This window comes from Taurulus bubalis (assembly GCF_910589615.1).
Source record: "Taurulus bubalis genome assembly, chromosome: 9".
NCBI lineage: Eukaryota > Metazoa > Chordata > Actinopteri > Perciformes > Cottidae > Taurulus > Taurulus bubalis.
Window position 1 is genome coordinate 18160900 of NC_136597.1, and position 14770 is coordinate 18175669.

The window sequence follows — 14770 nt, forward strand, 5'->3', positions numbered from 1 at the left end:
AGATCTGTAACACCTTGTGAGGTTGTGGAACTCTGTGTAGCACTTCAAACCCTCTTACAGAAAAGCCAGCCTTTAATATGACCGACAACATTAAGACGGGTTAAAAACATACTGGAATCATTTTCTGTTCCTTCTGTTGTAAGGACATAAATACAATCACTTGATATTAGAAGTTACAGAAGTAAAAAGTTATGGAAATAAAACGTGATTTTATAATGAGACATTTTCAACATTTAAAATCAGATGAACATCATACCTCATGGTTATCTTCTCTTTTTTTGTTTGTTTTTATTTGTTGATGGAAACTAACAAATTTGTAGTTACCAGGATACATTCAACGATCCCAATAATCAGAAACTTGTCACTTTCAGTCCAGTCAGATTTTCTTACTTGAATTCAGGTATTATATTAGAAAAGAAATCTACACATGAATTCACAAAATACTATCATAACCTGTATCGGCAATACATTAGGGGGTGTGGGGACATATGACCTTTAAAATACTTATTCTTTTGCAGATTCACCATTTATACAGTTATTAGTCTTTGGCTATGCAGTGCTGGAAAGCTGATACACAAATACAGTGAACAACATTACAACTGGTAGAAACTTTGGTCAGTCAGTGTGTTTACTCTGGTAAAAGTGTCCTAGGTCTCTGGTCTAGATGCGGGCAAGGAAGCCCAGATTGAGGCTAGCCGGGACCTGGATGGTCTCCAAGGCCACAGGGGACGGTGTGAAAGGGAGGGTGATGGAAAAGATCTTCTTAGCGTCCATCATCAATGTGGTTGACTCAACTCTGTCTTTCAAAAGGTTCTAAAATGTAAAAAGAAACAGATATTGGGAAAAAAAACATTAAAAACAATAGCCTTAATAAAGCTGCCCTACATTATTACGAACTTACAAAACCTCCACTCACTTTAATAGTTGCGATGAAAGTGGTTGGCACTCGCTCTTCAAACTCAATCACTGGGGTGTATAAGGTCAACACTTTCACAATCTGCAAAGAGAAACACACAATAATCAAAGCACTATCAGCACATCATGTCTGCCGATGAAGAAGGCAGAACCTTTAGGGATACCTGTGCTGTGGTGAGGGCAGAGCACATGGTGCAAATAACTTGGGCGTCTGCCTCGGTCTTCTTGTTGATCTGTAGAAGCTGTGCCGCCTGTACGAGAGGCTCCAGAGTCTCCATGGCACCGCAGTCTGACATCTCCCTTTCTGCCAGCCACTCCTCCAAGTGCCATACGTTGTACCTGAAGCCAGAGGCATTGAACAAACAATTCAGACTAAACCAATGTAACGTCTAGCCAGGTCCAATCTCTTCTGTGACGCCTGAGTACGGTTCATGTTGAATAAAAAAAAAGTTCTGCTTGTATGAGAACTTTGAGCTTATTCAACAAAAGTATTTTGAAAACAAAACACTAAACATAGTCCCCCTGCATGATGTTTTTATTCCCCTTAGTTATTTCAAATACTATCTGAGTAGTATGGTCTTTTTCTGTCAGTATACAATTTTAGACTCCACAATACTATGAGGATGAAGGATTGTCTAGAATCTTTGTAACAATCAGACCACTGTCTGAAATACTGCCTGAGACAGCTTGCTCGGTGTACGCGAGGACTAACACACCTCACTCCACACTCTTCTGCCCCTCTAATTTAATTGCATGAAGTATAATAACCACTGGCTGATGGCCCTTCTATGCAGTACCTGATCTGCAGGCCTTTACTCCAGGAGCACATGTCCTTCCGCAGCAGCAGGTGGTTGAGTGTGACCGCACAGATGATGTAAAACTGCTGCTTGACTAGTTGTTTAATGAGGTCCAAGTCCATCCCGTGCTGACTCATGGTGGTGAGGAAGACGCCAAGATGCTGCAGCAGGACTTCCACTGTAACAGCCTGCTCTGGGAAACTGGTGCTCCTCTTCCTCAGGCCGGTCGGTTTGGACCCCAGAACACCCTGGATTGTCTCGTGCTCCAGCATGCTTGCCACTACACAAAAAGGTACAAATTGAGGGGAAATACATTTCATGTGGTTCTGTTATAGTCAGCAGAAGAACTCATTGTTAATAATTACGTATGGTGAGATTATGTCTTCTCACCAATCAGGGGCTGCAGGGTGTCTTCCATGCATTTGATGAGCTGGCGGTAAATTTGGATGGCTAGATCACCAAAAACCATCTGGTACTCAGACAGTTCAAAGTTGGCCAGGCAGTGCTCATTCTGCTTGGCAGTGTTGTGCGTTACGTAGGCCTGTAGTAAATAGAGGTTGTACAGACATCCAGGGTTAATTAAGGGGATTGTACAGATGTAAACATAATTCTGGTATCAAAGCCTTCTCAAGCTTACCTCATCTCCACTGTACTGCTTCAGACAGTGCATTAATCTGGACGTGTTGGCCAGCCAGAAAGACACCACTTCAAAATCATTTCCTCTCCTCTACAGAAACAGTGTGAAAATTAATTCAAAAATAAAAGCATTCGTCTCTTTTTTTTTTTAAACATGTCAAAGTGTAGTTGTTTACTACACCTTAATGACCCCCTTGATGCTGGTGATGGTGGAATTGAGCAGAGTGCTGACTCTCTGATCATCATTCACGTTGTCTGCATATCGTACGCACATGAAGATGATGTAAGCCGGAAGTCCGGGAATTAAGCCGACTGCCACACCACGAGGCTTCAGATCTGAGAAGATTACAGCATTTTAAAAAAGTAAAGTCCACGAATAAGAAAATGATTTGCTTGAGCAAAATAGGTTTAACATACCTACGACCAGTTTCTTAACCAACCGGGTCTCGTCACCCTCCCTGTACTCTAACATGCCCCGATACTCTTTCTCCTTACGGGTGATATTCACCGCTCTGATAGGAATAGTCGTCACAGGGGCTTTATTCTTTTGCTGAGCACTCGCTGAATACAACAGAGAGACAACGTAAGAAATCACAGGATAAAAGCTGTTCTACTGTCTATTCTAGAAAATGTACTGTACGAACACATTCAATGCCATGTGGTTACCTTCTAAATCGGCCACTTTTTTTATGTAAAGTTTCAGTTGTTTTTTCAACTTGCGTGTAGTTTCGACTTGTTGCTCTTGCTGCTCCATGAGTTCCTAAAATCATGTAAGCACACTAGATTAGTGTGAGGGCAAACCAAACTTTCATATAGTGCAAAAGTGTATATTTAAAAAACTGTAAAATGAAAACACCCGTGTAAATAGCAACATGGTGAGAATTATTTTTGTCCCATAAAAACCCTTTCCTAACTCTTCTGTATTTTACTGTACGTTTGTATACAATATTTTTTTTGCTGAAGCAATGTTTACTCGAACAACAATACATTTAATCTCATTAAGAAAATAAAATAAAAGGGCCTTTTGTAAAAGGTAGATCCAATATAAGACAGCAACCTCTAACTGTTTATTATGAAGGAGCGCTGCATTGTGGATGGAATTACATAGCTGAAAAAAGGCAGAGTGATAGAACCAGCAGACTCACCAGGTTCTCATTGGTGATCCGTGTCATCTCATGCTTCAGGCTCTCCTCAATACGGGCATCTTCAGGCAGGAGGAGGCTCTGGGTCAGCAGCTTCTGCTGTTGCTCCTTTTCAGCCTTAAACTGTCTCACCTCCTCAAGCAGCTTCTTGTACTCCTCGTGGCTAGCACGTTTCTGTTCCTGCATCTGGCATTCCAAAAGTCTGGAAGATGGACGGAGAGTATTCAATTCCATATGGTTTGGTCTTACATTAATGCACGAACCAATTACAGAATATGATTTCATTACCTATTGGTTTCTTTCAAGCCTTCATAAGCCAGCCACAGCTCTCCATCTTCATTGAGTGTATGGATGTTAGTGGACCTGAGAAACAGCATCAGAGAATGTAAATAACACTTAACTGTACTAAACTAACTGTACCAGCTGATGGATTTAAACTGAGCCCCATGGTCTTACTTGTCAACATCTTGATATGAAGGAACTTCACTTAGATCCAAATTCACACCTTCCCCAAGCACAGAGTCCTAGAAGTCAGTTCATATGTGATTAATTAGAAATAGGAATTGTCAGATGTATGTTACATTAAATGCAAAAATATCAAGAAATGAATGCAACAATGTAATTTACTTTCTCACCCTATGTTTAAGAGCCTCTTGGCGGACCATGTGGGACCGGAGGAGTAGCACTTCCTCTTTTCGCATCTCTAGTTCATCGTTGGAAGAACCGAGTTGATCCAGCAGTATGTTGTAGGGTAGCGAGCCAGGGATAGGGGGCGCCAATTCACTATTCTCATTGGTCAGAGACTTTCTCAGCTCATTTAGATCCTGCTTCAACTTCTTGTTGTCAGACTCCAATTCTTGCCGCTAAGACATTTAGAGAAACACAAACAAGTCAAACAGCTACAAATTATTTTTGTTTCTATTTGTCGTAAAGTTCTTGTCACCGTTTTCAGGTATATTAATATGGTGACTCTTTGAGGACATCTCCTTTTTGGTTTGTTGAAAGAGATCTTGCTTTGAACACTCAACAAAGTCCTACATGCACCTGATAGAGTCATACCTTCAGTATTTCCAAGTCCAGTTCTGCTCTGCCAACAGTTCTCTGCTCCTCCACCTCCTTTTTTTAAAGATATAAATATAATGTAAATACCAACCATTCAACAGCAAATATCAACCAAAACCTAACTAATAGCTTACTGATATAAAACTCTTCTGTCTGTTTAGTTTCAGTGCATACTTTTGCCTTTTCTTGTTGGGCTTCTTCTCTGTTATCCAGCTGCTGCCATAGTGACTGTTTGTCCTGCTCCAGGTCCTTCACTCGTCTCTGGAGCTTCAGCAGGATTGGCAGGTCCACCGTCGCCTGGGTCTCATCCTAAGAAAACACAGCAAGCTTTGGGTGAATCTCTTCACAAACTAACTAGAATGCTGCACTAATGAGATTATAACACAGACAAGGCCAGAACTAAATTGTCCCACAGCTGCTCCAAGAAATGAGTGTCCAGCGTTTGTAGCCACAGTTATCATTTATCACCAGCATTGTAACCGACTGCCTTTTGTAGATGATACCAGTTTTCTCACAATCCAAACTATAATTTGTTGTAACTCACTGTGTTCACACCACAGCTGCTATTCATTTATAGAAAATAAAAATGTTTTAAGCGTACAGGGGGTGAGCATTTCATACTCAACATGATACATTTTGGGCTGATATATATGTTTTCGACACTACCTCTGTTTGTATGGAGCCGTCTTCCCCCTCAGAAGAGCATAAGTTCTGACTGAACTCAGATGAGTTGCTGCTGTAGTTGGAGTCTGTCCTCTTGTGACCAGATTTGCTTGAACTCTGGTTATGTGTGAAAAAAGCAAATTACTGAAGGAATAAGCTGTCAGACCATAGCTTATTCAGTCACGATAAACATTTTTATAATGTCACAAATCATTTTCACACTGACACTGTGTTGTCATTTTACATGTTGGTACAGGTACACGTTTGTTGTATCTGTGTAAGCTGCTGTCACTATGAGACACCATCAAATGAAACAACATTGTTGTTAATGACATAAAGTGTTGCTTACGATGCTGAGATTCATCTCTTCCTTCACGTCTCTGTGCCGCTCCTCCAGATGCAGGTGTTCACTCAGCAGACTTTGGTAGCGAGAGCGCTCTTCAGTTAAGTCCTTCTCCAGCTGTTTTGCATTCTCAACGTTGGTTTTGATATCTGAAACAAAACAGTTTTATTTATTTATTCATTCATTAACTCATTCATTCTAAATGTAGCCATTACTAAAGGAATGTGGAGGTTTGAAGTGAACGGCTCAGTACCTGTTAACTGATCTCTTTGTTCCAGGATTTGTTTGTCCAGTTCATCTTTCTCGCTGTTCAGCATGCTGTTCCTCATATTAAGGTCTTGTACCACCTGATCGTGAGAGGAGGCAAATATTTTTAATTGTTGCAAGCCAACCAACGAATGAGTGCTAGCTTAATAAAAAACAAGAACTGTACGCTTCCTAGTAGTACGGTGAAAACAACTTCCATGAAATCTCAAGTGCTGAACTCATTTGCCTCCAGGTCTGCTGTTTTGGGTTCTGATCTTTGTAACTACAGTTGGTAAAGTCACATAGCTCCAGGTATCCAACAAAAGTCACCACAATGAGAAAAAAACACTAATGACATTGTAGACTGTTCTGCTCCAACACAAATTTTGTTCAACTCGAGCCGTTTCGGGTGCTACAGCAAAAACGGGAAAAACGCGAGGCACTCAGCAACACAAAAGCAGTGGGCAAAATGCTTCCCTCTAATTGAAAACCATTACAAAAAGCTGCCCCAGGATGATAAAACATCCTGTCTGATCAAGGCCTTAGTCTTTAAACCTCTTCATTATGGCTTTTAAGGTTTAAGAGACCAACAAAAGTGGAACAAAATAAGTTCATAAAATGCCCAAAGGGCAACAATCACAAGTTCCTGTTTTGTATTTCATAAGCATTTTGTCACTCGAATGTTTCCATTCTTTCCAGAAGGTTTTGGACAAGCAAACATAAAAATCCTAAAACAATTGTTGGCTAATCAGATGAAAATGAGGAGATCACACATCCAGCAGTAGAAGCAAATGCCTGACGCCAATGGAAAAAGAAAACCTAAGATCCCACAACATAATGAATGTGGGGTCTAATAGCTTCTCCCAAATGCTATGTAATTTATCCTACCTATTATCATCCAGATAATTAAAGAAAGAGCGCTTAAATTGTAGTGACGTTGCCCAGCAGTCAAGTTGGATAAATCTAGATGAAGTAGGCCTACCTGTTGTGTCTGCTCCTTGTAGACTTTTGTCTGCTCTTCCAGGTCATCTTTCTCTCGGCGGGTGTTTTCCAGCTCGTGCTGAAGGAAGGAGAGCTGCTCCAGCAGCGAGGGAAGCTTCACGGCCTTGGCTCTGGCTTCCTGCTCTGATCTACGTAGGTTTTCAATCTCTCTGTTCTGTTTCTCTCTCTCCGCAGTCTGGGTCTTCTCCATAACATTCAGCCTTTCACTGAGCTCTCTGTTGTCTTTATGCTGCAGGGGGAGAAACATGTGATATGACGACTCCTAATGACCCAATGTTTTCATTCCTGCCACAGTTTTTTTTTTTTTCATCTTATGATTGATTTCAGAGTGAACCACAAACTAGCACAAACAAACTAGATGCCCATGCTCACGCAATACTCACCTGCTCATTTATCTTGTGCTGCAACTGCATAATCTTGTTCTCCATGCCAACATTGAGCTTCTTGAAACGCTCCACAGAGCGGGCCTCCACTTTCAGCTTCTTTATTTCCGTCTTTGCCTTCATGCGACGCACACAGCTCTGCAGCAGGACGATGGCAGCCATGGTGCGTTTGTAATGGCGTCTAGCCTGCCAGCCTTTAAACCACTTCTGGATGACAACAGCTTTTTGCTCAAATAGCAACTGCGAAAAAAAGCAAGTTTATAAATGAAATGATAATGAGAAGAATCTTTGATGGTATATTTCTATATACAAAAGTAATAAATATGTATGTGTATATACATATATATTCATTGTAGCAGTGCAAGGAACTTATACAAATATATATAGTACTTAGTTGCTTGAGCTGACAGGAAGTAAATGGACCTAAGCTGTTGAATAGCAATGCAATTCTAGTGAAATGCTCAGTATAAATTCAATACAACATTGAATATTACAGTGTAAATGAGGTCAACAAGGTCAGTATGAAAATTGTCTGACTCTATTCATATGACTTAATCTTTTCGAATCCTACACAGAGCAATCAAGGTTTAGGAAGTGCAGAACAATCGGGTGTACTTTGCTGCTACAAGCCTCACTGCCTCAACAATGCTAGTAACGGAACTTGTCACATCTGGGCTTCCTTTGAGCTGGGTATATTCATGAGGCACTGATTCCTGTTTTATTGGAGGCTCCTATTAAATCCAGTTTGGGTCATGCAATATTCAACTATCAAGTTCCTCTATCGGTTGAGACAATACCCTTTCAAACTTTTTCAAGCTCCAGAAACAAACTCAACAATACTCAACAGGTCAGCTAAAACCAAGGCTGATGTTGATATTGCCTCCTGGAATTATGTTAGTAAAATCTTATTTTGATCATCAAACTTTACAAGTGTTGAATTATAATATATCTAATTATTCAAGCATGGTATTACCTTATAGTACTGCTGTCTAGCCATGTAGGCCCTCAAGAAGCATTGAATAGTGATAGCTGCAGAGCGCTGCTGCTGGTAGCGTGTCCTGGTCACCCACATACGCACATTACGCTGAATGATAACAGCGGCTCTGGTTCTTTGCAGAAACTTAACATAGCTGCAAGAAGAAGAAAAAACATGTAAAATATGAAATGGATGTATTTTTTTTTCTTCTGCTGTTTTTTTTAACATCCCCACTCACCAGCGTGCCTGGTGACCTCGTACATGTCTCTGTATGGTGATAGCAGATTCTCTCATCCTCAGGTACTTTTTGCGGGCCAGCCAGCAGCGGATGGTCTTCTGGATGCGGACACAGGCCATTCGCAGCTTGTCAGAACGCAGCTTCTCCAGGTAAGCTACTTGACCAGACCTGAAGAAGATCTTGTTTTTGCCAAACTGATACTTATCCTGGTCCTAGGAAACAAACATAATATAAATTAGCAAACGTAATATGTAATGTTTCTGCGAAAGTTAAGTTGTTATGGATATTATAAGAAAGCTTTTATACAATTCAGACATACTGTTACAAGTTTTTCGAGGACATTTTTGCAGGTTTGTTTTCTGTCATGAAGCACATCCTTTAGCTTCATGAGGACCCGATAGCGACTAAAGAATTCCTGATAGGTCCATCTGCAATGATGATGTTAATAAGACAAGTTGGATGGAATATTTGTATAGTTCTGTGTATTATACACACATAAACTGCCCATGGCTCTATGCTGTTGTTGATACGCTACCTTGATGGGAAGCCTGCTGCTGAGATCCGGATTGTTTCGAGGATGCCACATGCTCGAAGCTGCTGCACTGCCCTCACAGGATCCATGCTTTATAAAAAGGTACAGGACATAAAAAACACCTGTAACAAAAGTAAGTGTACTTCTCTTTCATCTGTGCTTGTTGCAGATAATCATTAAAAAAAAAATGGAAGAGTGAAATTATCCTCACATGAAGGGAGATTTGTCGTCATTTGGCTTGATGCAGCGTACATAGTGAGGAGTTGTAGCATTTAGTGTGTCCATCAGCAAACTTAGAGACTGTCGAAACTGAGTAAAAAGACATCGATAAATCCTTGATAAGTAAGTATAAAAATACAGAAATTGTATAAAAAAAATAAATAAATAAAAAGGGCTTGAACATTCAGTTTAAAGATTCAATATCAGATTTTGACAGATAGATTCACTTAGAAAGGATCCAATGTTACATTTTTTGGAGGTTAATTATTGCCTTAAAGGCAATTGATTCTGATCAGTTGAGGAAATCAATAAATTGTATATAATTTTCCATAACTTTTCCACAAGATACATTTCAACAATGCATTTTCCCACACCACCAAATGCCATGTCGCCTGCTCGTTGTGCTCTGACCTGAAGTCCAACAGTCTTCTTATTATCCCGCTGAGTCTGACTAGTCCTTCCAGTGGCGCTAGCACGCTTCTTTGCAGAACTTGTTGCCTTCTCATCGTCCTCAAACAGCTTCAGCAACCAATCAACCTTAAAAAATCATTTTCAGAGATCCAAGACAAAAAACTAAGTTATAATTGAACAGCAGATGGCAGTGTTTTTAATCTGAAATTCAAATGTTGGTGTATTTTTCCCAATAGTTGTGGTTAAACAATTATAGGGTGTGTGTCAAGGGCTTGCAACACAAAATATAGTTGGTGTTGCTATTACATCCCTGTGAGCTCCAAAAACTAACTAATTGACAAGAACTAGAGAGTGACAATATAACTAACTGTTTATAAACCATTTCACCTTGCTCTTTTTCAGCGCATTTATTTGCTCCGCATTGACTGTGTCCCTGTTTTTCTCCAGGAAACCTTCACACTGGTACTCCACCTGGGCACAAAGGACCAGGTCACACAGTGTTCTTTCACCAAAAGATTAGAAGGTCATATTCACCATTGAAAGTTGAAAGTAGACAGATTAGTACTACTCTAATAAATAGAATCATCGAACATTAGTGGTGAAGACAAAGTCATTTGAATTTCACAGTTGACTCCCTTGGCGGTCTTAGATGAGATAAACATGAGTCATCCATCCATCTGCTGACCACTGAGCTGTGAGGACACACAACCATGTTGTACCTTGTCTGCAAAGTGGTGGATGATGAAAGCTCTATTTGACAACCTGGGTTTATCAAAGAGAGCCTTCTGCTTCAGGAGGGTGTTGTACATTTTCTGTGCCCATGTGTCATCAGAACCTTTGGGCATCTATGGAAACAGGAAGAGCTGACACATCATTTAGTCATGGCCTTAGTCATAACCTCCAAAAATAGCACGGGGGAGGTTCCTCCAGTGGAAACTAGCTGAACCCAAAAAAATTAAACTGGCATTTTACTTTGCACTCTTCATCCAGAAGGTCCAGAACCCCCAGCTTGGCCTCGATCAGATCAATGCACGGCTGGTTGTCGTCAAAGTCAATCAATGTCCAAGGGATCTCCTCTTTCATGTACTCCTCCTGCTCCAGTTTGAAGACATGCTAGAGGGAGTGAGAGCTGGAAATGATTAATGTGGACGCTTTGAATACGAAAATGAACAAGTTGAGCAAGAAGAGACCCGCACCAGGTTGAACTGTTGTTGGAGCTTCTCGTTGGCATAATTGATGCAGAACTGTTCAAAGCTGTTAACATCAAATGTTTCAAACCTAAGGAAAAATACATGTTGGAATTAAAACACATTGGGTCATCTCTGGAACATAAATGGAAAAAAAAAAAAATCACAAACCTGGAGATGAACACATACCCGTAAATGTCGAGCACACCAATGAAGGAGTGTTGCTTTGCGGCAGACTTCAAGGCATTGTTAATACTGCACACAATCCAGCTAAAGAGTCTGGCATAGATGTGTTTGGCGAGGGCATCCCGGCCATTGACCGCATTCATTTTGGAGACAGACTTAACATAGGTTTCTGTGGTCGTCTCGAGTTTCCTGTGACATAACCAGTGGGCCATTTCTTCACAGGGTACACCCATCAACTCACAAAACACCATCAGGTGGACATTGTCTGGCTGGAAATACATTAACATTAATCATCTTATATAGATACAACATAAAATTGCCAAGTATACTCAACACAGTGTTCTTATGCTGTGTTCAGAGGTAATGTGTGTTTACCAAGATGCTGCTTCTTTCTGCAGACTGATCCTTCACCTCCACATTGCTAAGATGGAGAATAGCGGCCATAATTTGATAAATTGCCATTTGATCACTTTCTTTGATTCCTACAATGAAAACAGAACAATAAAACAATAAGTACTCGATTATGTAAGGAAATCCAGACAATGTTTTGTATCTATACAGGAATGTCTATTGAACATGATGTAAAAGCAAAACCTTATTAAAAATGCAATCAGCGCTGACCTAACTTTGAGAAAGCCCTCCTGGTATTGCACATCTCTTTGGCATCATCCACTCCATCTATGACTGGGCTCTGACCCTGGTTAGTACAGTGGAAGTCATCTGCGCAACCTTCAAAAACATTAATCATATAAAACATTGTAGTAAATAGACCAGATAGATCAGATTTTTTTCAAAATCTTGCTAAAATGACAGCTATTATTTTGGTGACTCTCATACCTAACTTGAAGGATTTAAACTCTGGTAAATGTGAAGAGGCACACAGCTGGTAGAATATATGGTAGTTCCTTTCTTCGTCGGTCTAAAAGTATTGCAAAGAGGTGTTAAATTGGAGCCAAATAAATAACACAAATACTGCACATTCTGTGAAATTGATAGCTCTTTTGGCTGCGGATGCACGAATAGACTGTAAGCACATTGCTAAACCCATGCTTTAACTGATATCATCAAATTCTCTTTTGAAAATAGTTCACAGTTGCTTTACAAAGCCAAATATGTTGCAAGGGCCAGGCAGGCTGAACTGAGTGATGTTCATGTTGTTTGTTATGGCATTGCTAAGATATACACATGTTACATGCACATGATAGTGTTTTAAATCAATTAACTGCAAGAAGATGCACATAAGATACAGAGATGTGAAGGGCCACATTTAGACACCGACAGTAGTCACATGAAAACAAACCAATGCAATTTACCTGAAACACGACTCTAGACTTTTCCAGTAAGTAGGTTCTCATGTTAGCCCCGATGATACAATGCTTCTTGTCAAACCCAATCTCAATGTACTTCCCAAAGCGACTGCTGTTGTCATTCCTTGTTGTTTTGGCATTTCCAAGAGCCTAGAGGAAACAAACAAAAGGCTCTCAGTAACCTATGTCATTTTATAATTTTGTCTTATTCTCCTGCAGTGTTAATATTACCTCCATGATGGGGTTGGAGGCCAGGACTCTCTCCTCAACACTAGCCTCACTAGAGGAGCAGCTGACTGTGGCAAAGTAACGCATAGCATACTTAGCAGAGACGGTTTTGCCAGCTCCCGACTCACCGCTCACAATAATGGACTGGTTTCTTTCATCTCTGCCTCAAAAGATGTGATGAGATGCAGAAAATATTTAGAATGACATCATAAATAGACATTTACAACGAATTTGCTTTCAAATGTAGAAGGAAATATATTTGGAGGTTCCAAAACCTGGCCATCTGTCTGTACGCTTCTTCTGCTACTGCAAAGATATGGGGGTCCATGTCTCCCATGTTCTGTCCACTGTAGGCAGTGATGATGTCAGCTTCATAGATGGGCAGGCTCTCATAAGGATTGATGGCAACCAAGACAATCCCTAAATACCACAATAAGAAAGATCCTCTGTTAGCCTCAGCGTAAACGTTTGTTATCTGTAATTGGCTGAAACTAATGAATGTATCGGTAGTTGTTTGTTGTACATTATTCCTCACAAATTCCTAGTAATACATTTAATGTGTGTTCCTTTAAGAGCAGCCTGCTCCACAATAATCAGCATGATGTACTGTAGATTATCTCAAAGCGTGCAGTGAGCAGGGCTCCAAAGTCTACAGTGACAGGGATAGTGTGAGTCAAAGAAGATGAAGCTTATTACCACAGTATGTGTAAATCAACTTGGAGTCGATAAAGCGCACTTTGAGGTTGTGTAGCACTGCAGGCTCGTGCAGGTAGCTGAGAGCTGTGAGGTCATTTTCCCCAACCAGGATGTTAGGGTTTCTTAGTGGCGGCAGGTTGTTGGTTCGGGGGTCTATTTTGTGTTCCACCTCCTAAAGACACAAGACATTAGTTACAAGTATGAGACGAAAAAAAGTACGCTTTTTTTTTTGTTTTGTTTTTTACTGCAAAAACTTTTTGGATAACAATTTGGAAAAAATATCAAATTAGGTCAAAATAGATTGTTAAGAAATAAAACCAACTGTCCTTCATGTTAACACTAACTAGCAACCATTGTTCTTGGTTTGTTCGTGTTCACTCAAGATAACACTTTGGCCTTATTTCCATACCTGAAGTGCATGCCCAAACTCGACATCACAGCTGCAGGTAGGAACAGAGCAGAGTTGCATACAGAGGCTCAAGGTGTCTTGGGAATCTATGTGCATTTACCAAACAGCACAGCACACCCAGATTCAAGCGGCTCCATTGCCAGAGTTCTTGCAGAGAAATATGTCCATGGCTCTCTGACAGAACATCACACACCCATTTCCACCTCAGCGCCTCCATCTCCCTGCATGGGACTTGTATGTGTGTTTGTGGCATTTGCCAGCCTTACCGAGCCATCCTCCAGCTGCAGACTCAGCTTCAGGTCGCCAGGTCTGTAGTCTTTGGTGAGCTCTGCTGACTTCCACACTTCTCCTGCATCTGGCAGCCATACACGGGCATACTGATGGACACAGGCGGGAAACCGGGTCAGAGCCATTCAACCACTTCACAGTTTTTTTTTTTTTTTAACCAAAAACTACAACAAAACAGCAGTGGCATGTGTCTCAGGAAAACGGGCCGGGTAGCTGACGTTAACTTGAAGTCAGCAGACAGCAGTCATGCGTGTAATGTTTACAGATACGTGGTATTTTAAGTGGCAGGCAGATGGGGGGAAAGGCAATAAATTAAGATGAACAAAACAAACAAACTGTTCTGTAAACACCTCTAAGTGACTGGCACGAGTTTACCAGATAGTTTAGACACATATGTATCACCACAAATAAACGAGCACAACTTTAGCTCAAGAAACCCGTTGAATGTGCTGGAGAACCGTCACAGTCTCACGATCAATGAGCCCAACATGCCGACCTACCTTGGCGTAAAGTTCAGAGGCTGCCATGTCGAACAAGTCGCTCACTGAGCCCTCAGAAACTTTCTCCGGCCGCACAGCAAACACGAAACATTTTTATTGACTTCCAGATTGGAAACCGTGAACTTGTCTGGGCTGCTCTCCCTGCGGCTCGGTCGGTGCTCTCAGCCGGGAGGAGAGTTGAACTGTTGCTGCTACAACGGTTGTCATTCAGCTGCGCGTGCCCCGACACGTTTCACTCTCGTGCGCCTTGCCCGCCGCCTAGCGGCCAAACACGCTAATGACAGACGGTCGGTGGTGACGACAGGTGACGAAGGTCATAATGTATGAAGGAACATTGTACCCAGAATTCATATTGAAAGGGACCGTAAACTCCTACACACATTTATGGAAGTCCAGTTTCGCTA

General features: G+C 41.1%; 1 protein-coding gene across 1 annotated transcript; it reads right to left on the reverse strand.

Annotated features, from left to right (window-relative positions):
• Positions 1–165: 165 nt before the first annotated feature.
• On the reverse strand, positions 166–14490 carry LOC306741360 (unconventional myosin-Va-like). The gene is made up of 40 exons (XM_079223640.1): positions 14367–14490; positions 13845–13955; positions 13170–13341; positions 12749–12893; positions 12477–12633; positions 12252–12395; positions 11776–11857; positions 11560–11667; positions 11314–11420; positions 10942–11207; positions 10762–10843; positions 10538–10678; positions 10285–10410; positions 9953–10036; positions 9566–9691; positions 9147–9244; positions 8939–9025; positions 8723–8831; positions 8404–8615; positions 8163–8319; positions 7190–7429; positions 6787–7035; positions 5812–5905; positions 5565–5707; positions 5219–5332; positions 4727–4861; positions 4550–4606; positions 4126–4353; positions 3947–4014; positions 3779–3853; positions 3494–3692; positions 3015–3108; positions 2766–2909; positions 2530–2684; positions 2350–2439; positions 2103–2253; positions 1713–1992; positions 1080–1254; positions 917–997; positions 166–813 (listed from the first exon to the last, which is right to left on the reverse strand). Exons 1-40 carry the CDS (start codon positions 14391–14393, stop codon positions 661–663), a joined length of 5466 nt encoding a protein of 1821 aa, XP_079079766.1. The 5' UTR covers positions 14394–14490; the 3' UTR covers positions 166–660.
• Between the last annotated feature and the right edge of the window lie 280 nt (positions 14491–14770).